Source organism: Diuraphis noxia, unplaced genomic scaffold (assembly GCF_037042655.1).
Source record: "Diuraphis noxia isolate RWA-SAM2 unplaced genomic scaffold, SU_Dnox_SAM2 contig0004, whole genome shotgun sequence".
NCBI classification, from domain to species: domain Eukaryota; kingdom Metazoa; phylum Arthropoda; class Insecta; order Hemiptera; family Aphididae; genus Diuraphis; species Diuraphis noxia.
In genome coordinates, this window is record NW_028301714.1 from 45,449,187 (window position 1) to 45,471,398 (window position 22,212).

Below are 22,212 nucleotides of genomic sequence, written 5' to 3' on the forward strand. Positions count from 1 at the left end.
TAGACAAACGCATGGAATGCATACAGAAGTATTGTAGCGACTAGCGAGTCGACCCCATTAGATTTTTCAAACCGAAAAAATCAACCTAGTAACTTACTTTTCTATGAATATTATAAATAATTCAAAATCAGTTGCTCTGTAATTAATTTCAGTGATTTCTTATTAAGGATATGCACTTGGTTGATTTTATTAAAATACATTTTTTCAACACTAATTACAATGCATATTATATTAGTTATATTTACCAGAATCGAAAGTTATCTCGCTGATCATGATCCATTTGGCAGCAAAAGACAGCCTAAGCTTAATGAAACGGCCGACTCTCCTGTGCAACTTGATGCTGACATTTCTGGACGACTCAAATATCCTGTCTTCCATGTAGGTGTAAGTCAATGGTTCTGACGAGTACACTTTTCCTCCCACGCTGAATAAAATACTCGCTTCGGAGAACACCTGAAATTCGAAATTTCTATTAAAATCTCCGTGTACGACATAATAACAATATCGACGGAAAAGACGTATATACTATAGTCGTCGACGACGAGTTGCTTTTCTATATAAAAAAAAAAACCAATAGATAAATAAACCTCATATCGTTTTATTCCACAAACGTTTGTAAATTGTAAGCCAATTTCGAGTTTACAATACTTTCATTCCACGCCAGCGTGCAGCGTGCGTGCGTCAGAACAGAGAACACTAACGTATAGCTGTGCACGTCTGTATTATGGGGAATACAGATTTTTTCATATTACATATGATGAGACGAGACAATCTCGAAACTAGAAAATATATTTCGCGTTCCGACGCCAACCACCAATCAATAATCTGTGACTATATAAAATGTGACAATATATAGGTAGGTACACACCACACACCAACACACGCTAACGGCTATTACGGCACATTGTCCGTGTATTATATTATGTATATATATATATGTCGAGACCTCGAGCATACGGTGATTTATTGCGTGTTTTGGCCCCGTACATGCTAATAGTCTATGGCAGTAGGTTTTATTCTAGTATCAAAATATCTTGTAGGACGGTCTCAGTTAATGTACCACATGAATCTTCATTACTGGCGGACGCAGTGTCAACACATCATTGGAAGATTTACTATAGCAGTATAGCGTCCACGTGCCGTCGGTTAAAATACTGTTAAAATAATACGTAAATCATTGTTGTACTCGAAATTCCTTTTGTCGGGGACAACAATATACAATATCCTCGGGAGTATAAATATTTAACGTTTTGTTTTACAAATCGGTCACCCTTTCCCCTCGTCTGTAAGGCGCATCTCAGCGATATTAAGTATTAACGCCCGTTTTTCGTTCCCATCATGTATACGTTTCGTAAATACGCGCGGTTTTTTTGTTTTGTTTTTTGTTAAAATATATAGAATATATAAATTATTTATACTAAGCCCACGAGTTTACCAAAATTATATTATATTTAAATTTTGTAACACCACACTGACACACTTGTACCTATGTTCATTACACAATAAATTACACCGGTAAGTGAATATATTATTGTGTCGATCAAAATCTAATAGCTTATGATGATTACACGAAAGTAAAAACTGAAAATATAATGAAAAATATATAATGGAATTAAGAAGTCTTAGGTCCCGACGGAATTTTATTGTGTTGTATATATATATATATATATATATATGTTATATCGCAGAACATTATTACGCTGCAGATTTCGATCGGGTCTAGTAATATTCTGCTATATACACCACGCATGTTGATGCGGCGTTATTTTATCAAAAGTTTAATAAATATTATATGCATGATGAGGTTTGACGATTAGGTATGTGTGTATAATATGCTAAAACTCATTTCGGCATACGTGCGCGAAATTAAAGCGAACCTCTCATCACTAATCGAAAGTGATAGGGTAAGATATATAACGCTGTAATAGGGTGCGTCTAATTTTAAGGAGCACTTTAAGATTACAAACGCTGTTGATTAAATTACATGTAATGCGAAAAAAGCCAATAACATTCCGAGAAAGTTTTAAGAAATTAGTTTTCAAGAAAAAAAAATTCTGACATTAGGACAGTGGTGTACAGGCATCTAGAAAGCGCGAGGTTTGCTTTGGCCAATAGCCCATAAAAGTTTTCAGATTTGTAACGGGGAATGAATAACGCAATTAGAGGCACAAAAAACTTTTGCGACTTGTTTAAGTCGTTTTTAAGCAGCGAATGGGAAATGTTGAAACTAGTTTATGAGAAATGTACACAACTCTTGGTATATTATAGTTGGCAACGACCCTACGGTATGCATGTAAAATATATATAGTTATTAATAGATACATAGATTAATAATAATAATATACGTTTCTACGACTAAAATTTATAATTGTTAAATTAATTGGTTCGGATGTGATGTTGTTGCGTATTGAGGATTAGTATAGGTATGCCGTTTTTGCAATACGTTAACGATGTCGTTGATTTGGACCGCGTGTACCTAAACTGTAACAGTGATTAGGTGGACCGTTTTTAACCTACGGATTATTATAATTAATGCAACCGTAGTATTTCCTATTTTGTCATTGCACGTGCGTGATTTGAACTCTCCAAAACGGGCAAACCGATTATATATCCGTTGATCAATTGCAGCACACTGCGGCTCGTCGCAGTTGAGAAACGATCGGAGCGTTGGAAAAATATATTATTATTGTAGTTGTTTCACATTTTAATATAGGTACGGCTTAATGAGTTTGAAAAAAAAAATTCATTTTTAAAGGTCAATGTGCGAATGGTCACGTGTGTGTTCTGTGTTTCTATACAGCCAAACAATGGTCTCGGCATAACACGTGCAGGACGTGGTGCAAGAGCAGCTTACATAGATTGTTATCTGTTAATTATCGTAAAATCCCCTAGTAAAACAACTCAATACAACAATAACGCGTTCACGACCGACCCATCCCCCGCGCACCAACATAATTGTGTGTATCTATGTGTAACGTACGCATTTACCAGGGGTGTCCAAAGATAGGAGAATATTATCACAAGCTACTTTAAGAGTCTCAAAAAATAAAATATGGTAGTCATCATCATCATAGATTAGACTTATAAAGTTATAAGGCAATAATTTTATTCACGAATGCTTGTATAAATTGTTGAACATTGTTTATTGTGAAAATATAGTTTATCTCGAATTGTTGTGTCGATAAGATGTCGAGTAAAATCGTGTTATCAAATCATAATTCTATAATATAATATATTGTGTAATATTGATAAGCTTTTGATTTTTCGACGAGAAAAAGGATAAAATATAAAAACACTAACTTGGAAATTTTTGTAATTTTTGTTTACGCAGATATCTATATACATATATATGTATATATTTGTTCTTAATACACGGATAATGGATCACACATTAGATACTCCTGGACCCCTTTAATCGATATTTATATTATATATTTCAGTCGTATATTTACAGACAACCATTTACGTCTGCGTGTACAAACCTCCCCTAACGTACGTCCCTTTTATCGATGGACAGCAGAAGGTACGTCCTTAATTGCTCGTGTCTGATGGCCGTCCAATGTTTCAACACACACCGAACACGTCGAATTTTCGAAATACAAAACGTTAATCTGTTTATAGTCGCGTAATTGTATCGTTATATTAAAGGCGAGAGAAGAGACTCAGAATTCGTCGTCGCCGTCATCCCTGAGACCTACTACCGGATTTTCTACCATAAATTCGCCATGTCATTATTATCATTATTAATAATTTCGAGACGCAATTTGCATTCGTTTGCAGATTTCACTCTCTCCTCACCTCCTAAGTATAGTTTATATATATACCAACTGTCTCCGGGGAGATTGTGAGTTTATAATCGGATTTTTGAATTCGTTTCTACTTTGGGGTTAGACAACGCCGAATTATAATTGTGTTACCGCTGTGGCATACAAGGGTGCTTTTTAATGGGTTCGATTAGACGTCAGCAAATACGACATTCTTTAGAAAGAATAAATTATTGTTAATAAATATAACACAATATAGGGGTATAGTCCATATAACTCGAATATGAATAAATAATAATACTGTTCCTAAATTATTTTATGAACGAGAAATAGTTTACCTGTACTTCTTTTTGAAACTGGTTGTTACAATATATATGAACCCCGGTGAACTCTCGGATCTTGTCAAATTCAAATTTGATCTCTATCGCTTGACCATTTCTCGTATCATTTCTCCAACCAACCCATCCTTGACCTGAAAAAGTTATACCTGTTAGAAATTTATGCAAAATTATAATACAAATTGTTTAAAAAATAAATTAAATCATATCATATATGATATTATAATAATAACATCACAGGCATATTGTTAATGTTGTTTATAAAATAATTTTATGCTTTCATTTGATACTATAATATAATGTAGGTAACATAAAATATTATGACAGTACACTGAAAATAAATTATTAAAGATCATAGTAAGTAACTATCATGAAAAATAATATTTTTTTGTATAATATTATATATTGATCTATAGATCAAAATAATTGAATAACTCCAACATTATCTGAGAGGAAAAAATATGAAATATTAGCTACATAAAATAAGGTCGATGGAGAATGGGCGGTAAGTATATATAATATTATTGCGATTAGCCGAATCGTTTGGGTATATGAATCGGAAAAAATCAACGTTTTACCCTCTCATATAATTTGAAAATAAAGAGACCGTTTACCACGGTCCATTAGGTTATATGGTGGACATAGCATTGTTAAAAAAAAAAAATTGGGAAAAAAACTATTTCTACCACACGGATCTAGAGTAAGTGGTCGTCTCTTTTCTTCTGTATAAAAAGCTTTTATTGAATTATTCATGAAAACTAGAAATACGCAACAAACATAACGATTGTGGTTTATGGAATGTTTACACCGACTTTGAAAAAACTTGTCCCATGAATATATTTTAGGTTTGAGAACTTGGAGTATAATATGGGCAAATATAAGTAGTTTATTATACATTAGTTTGAACTGTGATGTAACGTCGAACGCCAAATTCAACGATAAACTTCGAAACATTTATGTATAAATGGATACATTAAATTTTGTTTTTGAACTAGGAGATAGAATATTATTGGAATATCGTTAGCTATATTTTATTTGGTCGAACAGAGATATTTATAAAGATTTTCAAATGTTCGGTACCGTTCGATGAATACACAATAATAATATAAGTACCGTTTTAAAGATATTAAAATACATTATGTAGTACGCGACAATACAATTATTGATTCATAGCTCGTAAAATATAATAATATATTATTAATTATTGTATATTTTGATTTTTTACTTAAGTTTATTTTTTCAAGTGAGTAAATAGGTATAGGCTTATAACAGTTATAATTAATATTCATTTTCATTTTCTATGCCATCAAAAGTGAAATATTACGTAAACATGAAATAATAAGAATTGTTACAACAGAAAATAATTTATAACATGTATACCATTTTTCTTCTTACCTTACTTATCTACCTACACCTACTTATATTCATCTGTTTTGATAATTTTTAATAAATACAATAATCAAAATATTATATAAAACAACGGGTATAGGTATAGGTACTTACCTCTTTCAGTGTCATAATATCCCATTCTGAAATTATCCATTCCGACTTTTCCATCGGTCAGTTGGCCAAGACCTCTTTGCAATTCGTCGTCCCAATATCCGTCGTACGTGGAATCATAAAATTCCCATTCCGGACTGCGTTTATCGCCTTGCGGCATCGAGTAACTGAGAATGCCATCTGAACACAACACGTACCACATTATACGAATTATTATCGATTTGAATAATAGTGACATAATATTGAAATTAAAGATGTCCTTCATACGAAAAATTTATTGGAGAACAACAATATATTAATGCTACTAACCTGTCCACGGACATCCGTAGAGCTCGACTCGCATGCACACCTGTCGGGTGTGGTAGCTGTGCGGCAAGAATCTAATTTTCGACGCCCAAATCGGAGGATTCAGTTCTTGTTTGTGCTCTAAGTACGTGTTGATGTTACCGATCAGTATCTGTAAATAATACAAATTACATTAAATCACAACCGTATATTATTTTATATTTTATAATGACTTTCAGTAGGTGGGTGTAAATTCAAACCGAACGGCGAGAAAAAAAAACGATCACCATAATATTATAATATTATAATAATTATAGGTAGTCTATAATATCAAACAACATTTATGTTTAACGTTTATTTATAAGTACTACAAATATGGTCGATGCCATTGTACACAAGGCGACTAATATGATCAATAAAGTACAGTGAACGTTGCGTCGTTTAAATCGCAGCGAAAACGTTTTGATATGAAATCGAAAAATATAGTTCAAATAAGTCGATAGAGAGAATACACGTGTACATCGAAATTTGTTCAACGTACTCGGTGATAGGTTTTTGGCACAAAACTACAACACACAATAATAATATATTGGCTTCTGGGTCTCACTTCAACCGAGGTATTGTAAATATACTTATATATGAAACAAACAGCGAATTGTACCTCAGAGAAGTCGTAGATGACCGCACGGGAAATTATTACCCGCCATAATCAATATAATTGCGTTGGAACCCATATTTTCTCGAACGTGATTTTTTTTTGTTTACCCGACTAGGAACGTCGGACCGCGTGTTAGTTTGCACATCGACCGATGTCAGTTATTATCGCGTAGGTATGTAAAATATTGACCAACAACATGGCTTTAACTCGTTTATATTATGATTGATTCAACAGTTGATTATATAGGTACGTCTGAGAATTTATAATGTAAATTATATACACTCTTTTTATAAACACTAACAAGGTCCTTAATAAGTATTGTAAATTCAAAAACATATTATTCCGCATACATATGGTTTTTAACAGACTATCATATTGGGCGAAAATAATTATTGGTGAGAGTGATTTCATCGCATCGAAATTACACGGCCAAGAAGTCAAGATAATAACTGTATATGAAAATTTAACGTGCTGGCCAGTTTTAAAACTAACGATAATATCTTAGAAATAAATACTAAATAATTGTTATTTATCATCGGCAAAATATCATATACCTAAACCATTAAATATCTTCACAAAAGTTGAATTCGACAATCCGTTATAACGTACCGATAATACATACTATTTATGCATGCAAACTATTTCATTATTGTAATTATATTGTTTATTTTTTGAATTGCACTTACATAAAAATAAATCACCTGCTTTGACCGCTAGTTGGCGATAAACGATTCTACTTATCATATTATATATTATAATACAGAATTATTCTTATTATTATTCACAAATTGTCATATAAAATGTATTTAGCTCAAGCACTCGCATATAAATTATATACCTACGTTATAAAAAAAATAAAATAAAAAACGCGTTTCACACTTTCGGGATTGTTTGTAGTTGTCCTCGTATACGTATATACTATATATTATATATGTTGTGTACGCTAGCTGTAAAGACGTCCCGAAGTGTTTCTAAAAAGAAGTCGAAACGAGTTATTTCTTCTTTTGAACTCTGTATAATATGTACACACAGACCTCTAGGCGACGGGACAATACGCACTCACAATAGACACATTTCACTCGAGTAGGTATCTCGCGCGTGTAGTACCGAACCTAATACATACAGCATAATATAAGTATACATATTTTTAGCGAGTGACAGTACTATATATTATATTATAAGTGTATATTGCAGGGTTAGGTTTTACGTGTTCGAAATTTGACCTATATATAGTATCTATAAAGTAGTATATAAGTGCACGTTAATGAGTATTTTTTCGACGGAGAATTGCGACCCGACTCTCCTCACAGAATTAGAAGTAATGTCGATGTATTATAATTTTTTTCTGCCAGCCGATTATAATATCATAAGATTTCATATACACACTAAGTTTAACGATTGTTTTTGTCAACCTAGCAGCCACCACCCCGACGAGATTAATATTATATGTTATTTTACTATAAGACATACGTCTGCACATACTATAATAATTTACTATAAACAGACAAACAGTGTATAATAGTAATAATAATAATAATAATAATAATATGTATTGTTACGTGCGTATAGTGCGCGTTGAATCTGCGACGACAACGTCAACGGCGACGGCGGCGGTGGCGGATTGTTTATTAAACGAGAGTACATCTGTTACACAGTTTTGTATTTCGCTACAGTGATTTATTACATAAAATATCATAATGTACAACCGTTCGCTGGCAGCAAAAGCTCGACACCGCAGCTATACGGCGGCAGTAGATATGTATATGTACATGCTGACTATACTGCAGCCGCACACGCCTTATTTCTACCCGTGCTTGCTCTGACGTCCTCGTCTTCTCACCCCCTACCAAACCGTCGTAATAATAATAATAATAATGATTACTGGGCTTTATGAATCATTCTTGTGGCGTGGCTCGATCTCTCTTCAATATGCGCGCGGAACGGGAAATACAACGCGCGGCAATAAAACACGATAAAATTAGCCCGGAGAGAGTTTCCTCGTCACCAGATGTTGCTCGCATGATTTAGAAGCCTACAGAAGATCGTTTAATATACATGTACATATATAACCGTATATGTGGTGTGGCGGCTGCAGTATCCGTCTTTCGCAGACGCTCGAGGTCCGCGACGTTTTCTCGGGCCCCCAGGCGTATCAAAGCTTTGTATAATAATATTATCATATGTATACGCGGGTAATCGCTATATGGGGTCAAAAGTCAATTTCTAACAAAATAATGCTATCGTTTTTATATTTGTATATTAATTGTTTAATAATGTTGTACCTATATAATATGGTTTTTTTGTTTTTTAAATTTTACAGCAAAATTTGACGTGATTAATGTCAAAAGTAACAAGGTTAGGAAGGCGTACCTACTCTGCGATCGTGCTAAGTTCACGGTTTCTAAACACATTTTAATATAGTGCAATACATTATAATTCCATGTACATAATTTAAGTAACTACGGACAATACTGCACTGATCGTATAAAGTATAATTATGTAGTATACTGTATAACGGACGTATAACGGACGGACGAATACAACGGGGATATAATGTGTTCTAAACATGTATTTAGAAACCTATAAGAGAACTACAATAAAATAGAAATGTGTAGACAGCATCACTCATTTCAGCGAATTCAACATTAGAAAATAAAACGTTTTCATTCATTTTTATCCATCTATGACATGATTTGAGTAGATAGGGTACACCTATACCTAATTAAAATGTAATCAGACAATCCAGCTTAAATTCTATCACGCATTGTATACGCTGATGCACAGCGTTTTATGTTACTCCTCGATTAATTTTCAGAACAACTCAAATGGACGGAATTAAAAATATTATTTTTGGATCTCAGAGCGAACGCAGTCGGCAAGGAATGACGAAAAAACTCTCTGTGGCCAGACGAAATGGCCGAAAATTGTTCCTAAATGCAGTCGACCACTTACGCATGTTCCTTAAGTATAAGAGTTTGAAAAACAAAATGTTGTAACGCAGTGTCCATGTATGATGTATACGTGATAAGTGTGTGCGGGGCAATATGTACTTGTGGACGCGGTGACGCGGAGGGCACCTATTATAGGTCGTGACGTTCTCACGATGTTCATCTCTCAGTTTATTAGTATCCGAGCGTTTTAATTGGGACGAAAAGCCAAAAACAAATAATGAATATATCGCGCTGAACTCGAATATCATAGGGGTCAGGTAATTTGATAATAACAAGCACGTATCTCGAAGACTTATCAGCCCAGGACAGGAGGGCCGAGAGTCGCACGGAACTTTTAACGGGTTAATTGGTTAATTCATAATACGCACTACATACAGAGTTGTATACGAATTATTGCGGTAAGACTATAAGAGCAAGAAACATTTTTAGAATCATATTCTTCAGGTTCACAACCACGCGGTCAAAATCTCAGGGTATAGTTTATTATTATAAGGTAAGATACACAGTAAGTAAAGTATCACAGACCCCGTGTCTAATTAATATTAAAAAAAACCAACAAGTTCCTATAAATATTTTGTCTAGATGTCTGCTTGTAGTATCCTACGTCGCTTCGTAAAAGAATAAAAGTAGGTATGCAAGTAAAAATTTCAAACACGAAAAAACATCTGTTATAGTTATCGTTAAACACAGTCGTATACCGATTCGTCCGTCCCTGTGTATATATCTACCAAGGTAATATTATATTATTTTATTAATACAAGAGTACAAAATTTTCTTCAGAGAAGGAAATTCCAAGAGCATGAATGTACATTGTAAAAATTAGGCTTTCGGTTTTAAATTGCCACATAGGTTATTAAATTTTTAGTCGTAAGAATTATTATGACTGTATTATGATAGGCGATACAATAGAGATTGTATTAAAAAAAAAAAAAATAATCGACTATATTTTAAAAATTTCGCATAATGAAATATGGACCTCACGGTTTCGTAGATTTTTTTTAAACTTATTTATTCTTGTTCACTTGACAACACAACACTATCAAATAATCTTATCGAAATATTATTATAATATGGTGAAACACCACTATAATGGAAAAGAAAGAAATCGAATTTCAACGTATTTTGAATTTCAATCTTTTGGCGTGAATAAGATATTTTAAACATGATATGAATTTGCAAGATTTAAACAATAATAATTATTATTATGTCGAAAACATATTATTACACTATGATTAGAGGCTGAAAATGCACGTTTAGTGTTGTGAATTTGTAATATAGCCCACCATAAAACATCATCACGTAGGTACCGATATTATATTATTTAACATTAAAATCATAGTTAATATAGCCCGACACTACGATTCGTGTATCATGATAAAATAATGTTATATATTATTGGATTAGCAAAAACAATGAAAATAAGCCGAACATCATCCAACACATACCTAACATTGATTCAACAACACAGATTTTCACACTCTTAAAGTATGAGTTTTGAAAAAGTCCCGAGGCTTAGAATTAATTAAGGTCAAAGACGAATTGATGTTTATATTCTGCTACAGTTGTATACTATGTTTATGCCGATGGCTGCTTGTATAAAATATAATAATTATTATGTCGATGACGCCGTATAATATGCTAGCCGTTATATATATATATATATATATCATAACATATATAGGTGGTTATATAACATACTTATATTCGAATAGGTGTTCGCGGTTTAAATTCCGTATAGCTTTGAGGTAAAACTCATTAAAATCAAAAACCAACATCAGATAATTGGAATATCGGTATTAGAGAGCTCTGTGCACACAGTAGGTACCTATACTATACGTTTGTACACAATACCTATATACGATTATACGCATATAATATTATTATGTTATTTCGGTGGTTGATGTGAAATGCGTAGGTATAATAGTATTACACATACAACAGAATAATAATAATAATAATAATGATAATAATACTATTCCGTGTGTATATTACGTATTTTTTACGACGATGATAAAATTCGTCGGCGGCGTCAAACCACACAACGACTGTCAGCGAGCGACTGAACCCACCGTTGTAGTGTTGCGATCTGCGACTATATAGGTGTATGCGCTCGTATTACAATAATAGAAGGTATGCATATGCCTATAGTAATGATTATTTACATCGTGAGTATAGTAATATTTCGTTTTGCTTATCTGTAACCGATCACGCGCCAAATAACAACACTATATACTATATACTAATCGGTTTTGAGGGTAAACGAGTGGGCTCGAATAAATTGGCCGCGACCGTAGAGAAACGTACGAACGGATTCTGTGTTTTGTGTGTGTTCAGCAGTACTTGTTATTATAATAAATTATATACAACTCGAATCGGATTAAGATGAAATATTTAATTGTATACGGCAATGGAGATACGATCGATAATATAATAATAATTAACATCGGATATTCGGATGTATAACACCTATGCGGCTAACATATAAGTTGGCATAACATACTAGTATACATATCACACCGAGATCGGTGAGAGAAATATCGACAAATTTAATAAAAATAATAATATGATGTTATATCGGATCTATTTTGCAATGGAAAATATAACACATAATATCCGTCTCAGCGGCGTTTAGTGGACACGGTCACATAGGTCATTCGTCGTTTCCTGCAGTTAAATGCAGCATATTATACACAATAATGATATAATGTGCACGCGGTACATTATCGTCGTCCGTAATGGACATATTATGCCTACAAATTAAAAAGCAATATATATAGAGTACTTATTTTGGTAACAGAACTTTGGGTATACTTATGTTTTGAAGCCGATCATAGACAGGTCGCTTAAACGAACACTCACAAATAAGGTAAGTATGGCTATAGATAACTAATGTATAAATGCAGCGAGGCACACAATATTATTGTATTAATGAAATTTCTATATGAAATGTGATAACGCCTAATATAAATTCCTTATACATTTATTCTATTCCAACGCAAGGCTACAAACCTACACTACAAATTAAGTCAATTTTTGGGAGCTTAAAATTTTAGCATAACATAAATTTTTTTTTAACATTGTCTTGATTCTTAAGAGAATAAGTTGTTAAAGGTATCCTAAAGTAATATGTTTTGATATTTTCATAATATAGTCTGTACCTAAAGTATAGTATGATGCATAAATATCGAATATTTAACTAATATTATAATTTACGAGCATTTAAAATAAGATGAGCAAAGACGAGTTTATCCATTACGCTTCAGTAATCATCATCGTTTATAATTATTTATAACTATATAATTTAAGTACTAAACTGGCTCATAAAATTATATTGTCCTTGATTAAATAATTGGCTCACAGCTTCAGAACCCTACATACATAATTTTATATATGTGATAAGCATGATATATATATATATATATATATATAATATATTTATCAACATAATCATATCTCCACGAACGATACATTATCGGTAGGTGTGTATATATTATATATATAGCATCTATACATGAAATATCGTATATCTACCTACGTTGGTTTCTTTATTTTACAGTTTTACACCGATCACTAGATCTGAGTTTGCATGTAGAGCCACCAGAACAACTTATTATTATTATTTTTAATTAAAATAATCACTGTTAATTACCTCAATAGTCGTTGTTGTACGTTTTGTACACGTTGCGAAAGAATAAGGGCGTTGTAATACTGTTTTAATTTCTTTATTACGACACCGCGAGTCGTTGTTAGCTTATAAAAAAATCCGATATAAAAATGTAAAAACAAAATGTGAGTTTTATGATATTTTTTTTTTGGTAAAAATAACGATTTTTTATATCTTTCGGTGTCCACATCACAAAATAAAAACTGAGCTCCTTCCTGAGCGTATACGTACATAGCGAGCCACGCACGAGGATTAATATAATTGTTTCTAGAGGGTGAAAAAAATCATTATAAAATGTTTTTATATTTTTTCACGTTTCATGAATTCTACACTCGGAGAGGTCTCGTAATTTATTCCTATTTTCATATTTTTAACAGTAGCTTGTATAGGTATACGGTACACAAAGAATGGCAGATGACACATACGTAGATACTGTGCGTTATAATTGTTGGCTTATCAACCTAGCAAAAATCGGTGGCAGTATACGTAATAATAAACTTTACTATGTTTTTCCTCTTATTTACTTACCGACCTCGTTATAAATAATGGTTTGTACCTACTTGAAAAGTTGAACTTAAAAAATATTAAATATAAAAAAAAAGAAACATGAAAGTTTCAAGTGGAAAGCCGTGCATCCACGCAAATACAAACACGAAGGGAAATATTAATAACTTACAACTCGGGAAAAGGAAAGTTTACTTGAAGTTTAATTAATCACATTGCTGAATGTGAACAAAATAAAAAAGGTACGCCTCTTTGAGTATTTAATTATTTTACGTATTTTTTTTTCGTCTAAACATTAATTACGATTTCATTGAAAACCCAAGCGATATTATTTTTGTACAAAATGTTAAATCATTGCGATATATTATTGAAAAATATCGCAGGGGGAAAAATCCATTAATGTTTCTGTTTGTTATTATACAAGCGACGGTGTTTGTCATTATATCAACGAAAAAGAAAATAATATCCAAAAAAGAAATATATTAAATGAATAATGGAAAAAGAAAAAAATCGCGGAGCGTTATTAAAAAAATAAATCAAAATAAACTTATTTTTTGTTTTTATTTCGTTAAATGCTTACTAAAAATACATTATTAAAATAAAATATAACTATTTTAATTAAACAATTAGACAAAATGAAACACGCCATGCTGAGTAATAAATAACAAAATTATTCGTTTAAGTTTATACACATATAGATGAAAGAAAAAATTAACATGGCGAATATAAATTGTGTTCGATGTCGAAAAAATTTGGTATGAAAAATTTGCTTTGAACTGAACTCAAAACATATATGATGTAATAATTACGAGAAACATTGAAAAAAAAACTTGTTGCGTTTAACGAAAAAACAATAGAACAAGAGTTTACAAATTCCATTATGATAATTAGACATTGTTTTAATCATTATACGGACAAAACACTAACGACAACAAAACAATCGCAATAATAATAATCTGTTTAATTCCATATTTGTTTTTTTTTCTTTGCAGTATTGTTCATATACCTAACCCGCGGAATACGGTTTAACGTACCGCAACATTTAAAAGCCCGTTTTATTCGATTCACCGGTAATGTACGAGTCAAGTGTTATTAAACGGCCCCCTTCTCCACCTACTCTGTAAGGATAAAATATTAAAATATTTTCGGATAGATCACGTTCACCGTCCTACACAAACAATCGTATATTGCAGACCTCTCTACACTAGCATCTTTTCACCCTGCTACATGATATACCGCGCGTCTTCCGACTCTTGTGGATTATAACCATGTCTCATGATGTGGAAACTAGAAAATAAAGACTTGCCTACATGTTGCAGTTTACAAATAAATAAAATATAGTGTAAGATATTATATTGTATACTTATTATGGACCGCGGTGGCGACGGGTTGCAGAATGAGCGTAACATATTTATGCGACATTGGCACCCTTCCACCCACCACCCCGTGTAATTAATCTCTATACGAAAGGTTGTTATCCGTTGCGCGTCGTGTCGAAGGAAAGTACGAAAAAAAAATTACATAAATTATATAAAAGCTATCCACTCGATCAGAATACTGGGAGGGGGGGGGGGGTTTAGACACACACATTATAATGATAACAGCGAGTCTGCGTATATTGACGAGAGCCCGTGCGGCGACCACACACGCCATAACACTCGCACACAAATACAAACACTCTCACACATATACACACAAACACAAGAGTAATGATTTCGTTGATCTTTTAACCCGAACGATGATACACTTATGTTGTACTACTACTACTACTACTACTACTATTAAATCAACTAAAGAGTAATGGTTGTGTGTGTGTGTGTGTGTGTGTAGTCGTCGAGGTTTATTATATTTGATATCTATTGATCGACGGGTGTATTCACGCACGCACAAAAGTTGCGATTGTGAATACCTACTCAATCATTTACACACTCCGCCTCCGCTAGTCAACATGTCATAAGGCGAAACGCTGAATTATGTTTTTAGAACCGTTCTCTATAAGGGCGCCATCTTAATTTTGTATTTCAAGTACTAACTTATCCACCTGGATATACGAATTAAAAGTCTACCGATCACATCTACAATCTTAATTCCATATCATAATATGATATATGTGTGACTCGTGATATGTGCAGATCATCGAGAATAGCTGCTGCACTGATTAAATCATATTGATATATGAAAATAGCATATTTGATAGAATATAAGACCAAAACAAATGTTTATCGTGACGGCATATTACAATAACATCGGAGACTAAGGTTTCGGTACTTTGTTCATCGTTAACGTTAAGATAATATTATTGTTGCATGTAACTGCAGTTGTTTTTGATATATAATAAATACTAAAGTGAGTAGCGTGCTTACATTATATCGTTGTTCGAAATGTTAAAAGATTATAATATAGGAATTAAAAACTAATAATTTAAAATTGTTCGTTATTTATAATTGTTAGAATGTAAGTTATTTAATTTGTTTTTTAAGCAAAAATAATAATAACAATTTACAAAATGAAACTCCATGTGACACGGTTTTCTACTACTATATTATTTTGATTAATTTGTATACTATATATATAGGAAAAACACAGATTCAAAAATTTTAGCTCGAAACCTTTTTGCTGTAGGTTAACTATAGATCTGTGAAACGTAAGCGCCATAAAACAAAGCAGGCACATTTTCACTATACCTGTTTCTGGTGTTCCCAAATTACAGGGTTATTTAAATTATAACGCAATCGGCATAACTGGTCATTAAAATGTATAAAAAATTATAACTTTTGTTTTTTAAACATGTTATTCACAATGCTGTAATGAATAATAGTTTAAACATTATAATTGTAGTTAAAATTAAAAATATAACATGGAAATCCAAACACAAAACACGGAAACATTAATTATACTAAATTTAATTACGCGCGTGTACCTATCGAAACTATGTGTGCATAGAAATAGAAGCGATGCATCGCTCAATGTTTCAAATCACTTTGAGTATGAATAACTGTCTGTAAGTCACCAAGGTATTTGTGACGAATGAAATGGACGAAATTTAATATTAAGAGAATTTCCATATTTTGAAATCATGAAGAAGTTTCTAATTGCAGGTTATTAAAAAAAAAAAATGCAATTGCCATAATATAATATACTATATACTCTAGCTACATATTAAAAACTTGAATGTATAATTATATACATATTATGCTGAAAAAAATTATATTATTAGTTAATCCATTTTACAATGATTTTTTTTGTCTTCAATACTACTTATTTGTATACAGTCCAGGTATAATATTTGTTTATAAAATAAAAATATATTTTTTCACTGACTGTTGAAATATCATAAGCGATTGTATAAATACGTATCTTATACAAATATGCACATGAAATGCGCGTATAGAATGGTCTCTCTCCGACGCACTATAGTTATAGGTCATACACTAAAATAAATTAAAGTGATCGAATATGGGTCATCTCGTGGGGTGTATTATAATTAATAATAAATACAGAGTGGTGTCGTAATGCCTACTTATAATGTCACATTGTATGGTGTATATACCCCTACCCCTCCTATATACTATACACAGTGCATATACAGTATAGTATGGTACATGAATATATGATATATAAAATATAATATTAAAATTGGTAAATGTAAAATATTCGGATGCAAAAACGTTACTGTGGTAGTGTGTGGGGTGTGTTTAATTTTCGAAAATACTCGGTTAACAAGGTTCGTTAATTAATCGCGACAGATATAATCAAATTAGACCCACCAAAATGAATTTCCCTCGAGAAATCACTTGACGATGAAATACGCATGTGTCAATACCTATACCTATACAGTATACATATATTATTTAGTATACATATTATGATATGGTATATATATATATATATATACGTTATTTAATGTTTTTGATACATAATACATAATATAATACACACACTTAACCGTCGCATTAACGATCTACAGCGAATATATAAACATCGTATCAACGGATTCTTTTTAAATTATTCATAATGTTATATTATAGTCTGTAGGGTTTATTCAATATTGTTTGAGGACATTCTTTATCATTGTTTGTTTAGTATATCTATTGTAAGACTTACGACGTATATATATTCAAAATGTATAGGGATATTAACTCGGTAATGCTGCAATAGCTTGGAAATATTATAGAAGAGAAAAACCTTACCGTTACATAAACTTTGTATACTTGTGACTATTATATAGCAGGGAAGGATATATAGTTTATAACGTCTTTTGTTGCATGTATAAAAAAAAGCCCACGGTTGAGTTGTTTCAGGGGAGATTTTTATATTGTTTTTGAGCTATATTTCAAAAGATAATGGCCTTTAAAATCAACAGCTCCGTTAAATTTCATTGTGAATCAGTGTTTAATGTTAGACATTATTTTAATTACATTAATAAATAATATTTAAGTCTGGCAAAACGTACTTAAACGAAAACTTTAAAAGGGTAATATTATTAGAAAATCTTCTCATTTACAACACTTCGACCACTAATTGTTATTAATTTTTAAGACAGTAATTTAGCTTGTTTTACAAAATATACACCTACTTACTAACAAAAAAAAAAAACCATTCGAAAGTAAATGGGCGCCAATCAATACTAAAATACTATGCTATCAGTTCTTGTACTTTAAAATGATATTAAAATTCTTAAGCTGTCCAAAAATGAATACTTAATAGTAATCATATATTTTATCAACAAATGAAATCGCATTGACTTAGTCTAGCCAAACTAACCAATTCAATGGTTATTCTTGCTATCTTAAAAATACTGTTGATCTCATGATCATAATGAAGTTTTCATAAATCAAAGAATTATTAAGTATGAGTAAGATGCAAATTAAAATAAATAAACTATTAAATCTTATTAGTTGAAAATATTATGAAAAGTTAGAAGAGTGGAACACTATTAGAAATGTTCTATTATATGAACTCGAATAATCTATTATTACATTTTTTTCAGAGTAAAAACAACTTACAATAAGGAACAAGTGTACTCTTGTACTGTTTTTAAATTTATATTATAATAAATATACCTAATTTACTCGTAATAATAATAACAACGCCACGACGCAATGCAATATATGATGTCAATTAAAATGCTAATTAAATGTAATATTACAAATTATAATATATAGCATGTATAGTTTAATAACTACTGCACATACTAAGTTTAGATACTGGAATGATGGTAAATTAAATTTAAAAAGTATAAGCAAATATATATTATATGTTTCTGCTTTTATTTATTTTTTATTTTTTATATTATACAATAAGTAAATGAGTGAAATGTTATGGGCAGGTGAATCAATATAATGAGTAGGCATTTTATATTCTGTAGGTTTAAAAACCTGAAAATAAGTGATATTTTTGCTTTAAAGGTTTTATTTTTAAAATGATATCTAATAATTTAATACATTTTATAATCCATTGAAGGATATTTTCTGTATTAATTTTTAATTTTAAATATAGAATATAAACTTGTGTACCTATATATAAGTAATTCCAAAATGCATATACTTTTATTAATTGTAATGTAGTATATCTTTTTATTTACCTCATGTCCAGTGATGTTTCTGTATCGGACCCATTTTCCAAGCTTTGGTCTCCAGTAGTCGATCAGAAATGCTTCGGTGAACTCTTGACCTTGTCCATTGCCAAACCTGCCTTGAGTCTCCACTGACGTGATCACTCTTACCACGTGTAAATTTACTTCAAGCCATTCGGTGGGTTCCCTAGTGACCGGCTCTTTTGGACACCAAGCACCCCCTTCTCTTTCTGTGCGTACCCTGAAACGAAAAATATTAAACTTTACATTTTGCGATCGTTAAAATGTGACCTAGTTTGTATTAAAAAAATAAAAAACAGAGGCTGAAAATGTCAAAAGGATTTCTGCCGTATCGGTAAAAAGTCAACTGCTGACATTATAATCCATTTCATCGTTTTATGACAGCTGAGCTACAAAAAAAAAGAAAAATCCTTCCTCGTTATTATTGGCCTTATTGTTTGGAGCTAAAAGTTGTACGTGACCAACATGTAAATTTCTAAGGGTCAAATTATATGTATACGCACACATATATTTATGTATATTATATAAAAATATTTAATATATATATACCAGTAAAAAACAAATGTATTTCGGTACAAAATGTGTGCGAGCTGAACTTTTCGAAAAACGTGGCAAATTATGAATACTAATTTATTGTTATATTATTACTTTTAAACACGGTGTTAAATCATAAAGCTCACGGGTCTTGGTAAAAATATAACTTTGTGGCATTTGTGCTATAGTTGATTATAATATACAACTGAACTTATACATTTGATTCAAACCTAATTAGTTTACGTGTAATACACCCAATGACCAGACCTAATCGAAAACGTGACTTGTGTCACCATTTTAATAGGTATATTTAGGATCAGTGTCGCGATCAACATTTTGAGGTTCGGTGGAAAAATATTTAAATGGTCCTCGTTCTGTATGACACATATGCGCTAATTCGGTCGTGGCTTCACTCCCTCGTTGGAAACAGGTAATTACCTTTCAAATATGGTTCGATAGTAATTTTGTTTCCATTTAAATTAATCATTTAATCATCAACCATGTATAGGATACAATGAGTTTTGTGGCGAGATGTCTGTCTAACTGATTTTAAATAGGAAATCGATTTCAAACGATGATTTGTTCGTACATAGTTACAAAAAAAAAAAATATTATGGAACGGCACAGCACTCGATAAGGATACCACTGTATAGAGGTACAAAAATTTTTTGGAGGCAATGGTACAGTGTTGTTTAACGTCGAAGTTCAGTACCGAATCACTTAATATATAATATTATGTCGTCCCTAATTATTGGTGTATATTATAATAATTTGTTATGAGTACCTATTGTATGTTATTGTGGTATTATCGTCCGAAACTGATGATAGATATACATGTTTTAGCACTATTAATTGCGATTCTGTGTATAGATATATAGAACTTCCTTGAATTACAATAAGCCAGCTGCATAAAAAAAAATGCAAATAATACATACTATCGGATGACATTGAAGTCTGTTCGGACGAAAATCAAACGGCACATGATGACAGACGCAGAGAAAAACTACAAGCGCGTTTTCGCGCGGGCCGAATGGAGACTTGGAAATTACCACGGTTACCGGTTCGCAACTATACGGCGGATACCGTATATAAAATGTGTACCGTGGTCAACGATACTAGTTGACCAATTATATGGTTTAAGCTTCATCATCTAATGTTAACTGCGTGTTTTTTTTTTTTAGGAAAATGGCGACAGACGCTGATTGATTTTCTCCACGTTTTCGATGCGATTCCCATAATGATATACTTTTGAAATTGATCATTAGGAATTATTTTAATATACTCGACAGCGGTTAACCGCATTAATTTTCGAGACGTTACGTCGACTAAGAAAAACGCAATCGACAGCCTTTTTTTCAAGTTCAGACGTGCCGCCGAACAAATCACATGCGCAAAGTGCAGTTGTGCAATGCGTCAACATCAGCTCGTCTAAACGAGTCTATATAATTCAATACGTACAATATTTGCGAACCTCCACACTTTCGGAGGATTTGTCGAGGGCGGTGTGTCAAGTTAAGACACACATCAGCCTCTTATGTTCAATATTATTCACAAGTTTTTCATACTAAGAGCCTTATCAACGGTTAACAGCTAAAGTTTATTTTAGTTGCGCATACAATGTACGCATTAATATTATGCATAAGTTGGTAAAATTAATAAATATTGAAAAATAATCATCCAGTTCTCTTAAATACAGTGTAAAAATATTTTCAAACATGTTTTTTTATACAAAAAAGTGGATATACATAAAAATTTCAAAAACAAGAATCATTATTATAGAAGTGCACTAATAAGTACATGATAGTAATAAAATACCAAATAAATATATAAAAAAATATTAAATTGATATCAAGTTAAATCAATATACTTAGATAATAATTTAAACAATTTTAAATGTTTTATTCGCAGTAGTAAAATATCAATTAGATTATGTGATTCCTCCTTCACGAATACTAGGATAAAAAGTTTTTAGACTGATATATAATTCAAAGAATATACATATATAGATACTATAGTCGTACACCGTATACTATTATACAGTTTAGATAGGATAAGCTAGTAGAAATACATAACAATATGCGATACGCGTAGATATTATATTTAATCGAAAACAACTTTTGCTGTGTTCGCTTGTATAATAAATTGATAAACTTTTACGGAGCGCATTTCGTTAAAATTTTAATATAAATCATTACATACAACTCGTTTCATTCTCCAAGACATATTATGATTATGTTTATGTCACGCTATATCAGATAGAGCAGCTATCATATATTTTTTATAGTATAATACATTATAGTGAATATGATCGCTGCGGGGGAATAACGAAACCAGGTAACTCATGACATAGATATATGTAGAAGCTTACAAGTACAAATTAGTTGATGTATCCACTCAAAATACATTTATTAAAAAAAA

At 31.7% G+C, this 22,212-nt stretch overlaps 1 protein-coding gene across 3 annotated transcripts in view; it reads right to left on the minus strand.

Annotated features, from left to right (window-relative positions):
• LOC107167929 (protein tyrosine kinase 7) overlaps positions 1–22,212 on the minus strand; it is a 139,358-nt gene that overhangs the window by 14,224 nt on the left and 102,922 nt on the right. For all 3 annotated transcript variants that reach the window (XM_089225671.1, XM_089225669.1, XM_089225670.1), the window contains 5 exons: positions 19,249–19,480; positions 5,912–6,059; positions 5,606–5,782; positions 4,103–4,236; positions 246–453 (listed from right to left, as the gene is read on the minus strand). In XM_089225671.1, the coding sequence (XP_089081797.1) occupies positions 246–453; positions 4,103–4,236; positions 5,606–5,782; positions 5,912–6,059; positions 19,249–19,480 (899 nt within the window). The remainder of the gene's footprint in view (positions 1–245; positions 454–4,102; positions 4,237–5,605; positions 5,783–5,911; positions 6,060–19,248; positions 19,481–22,212) is intronic.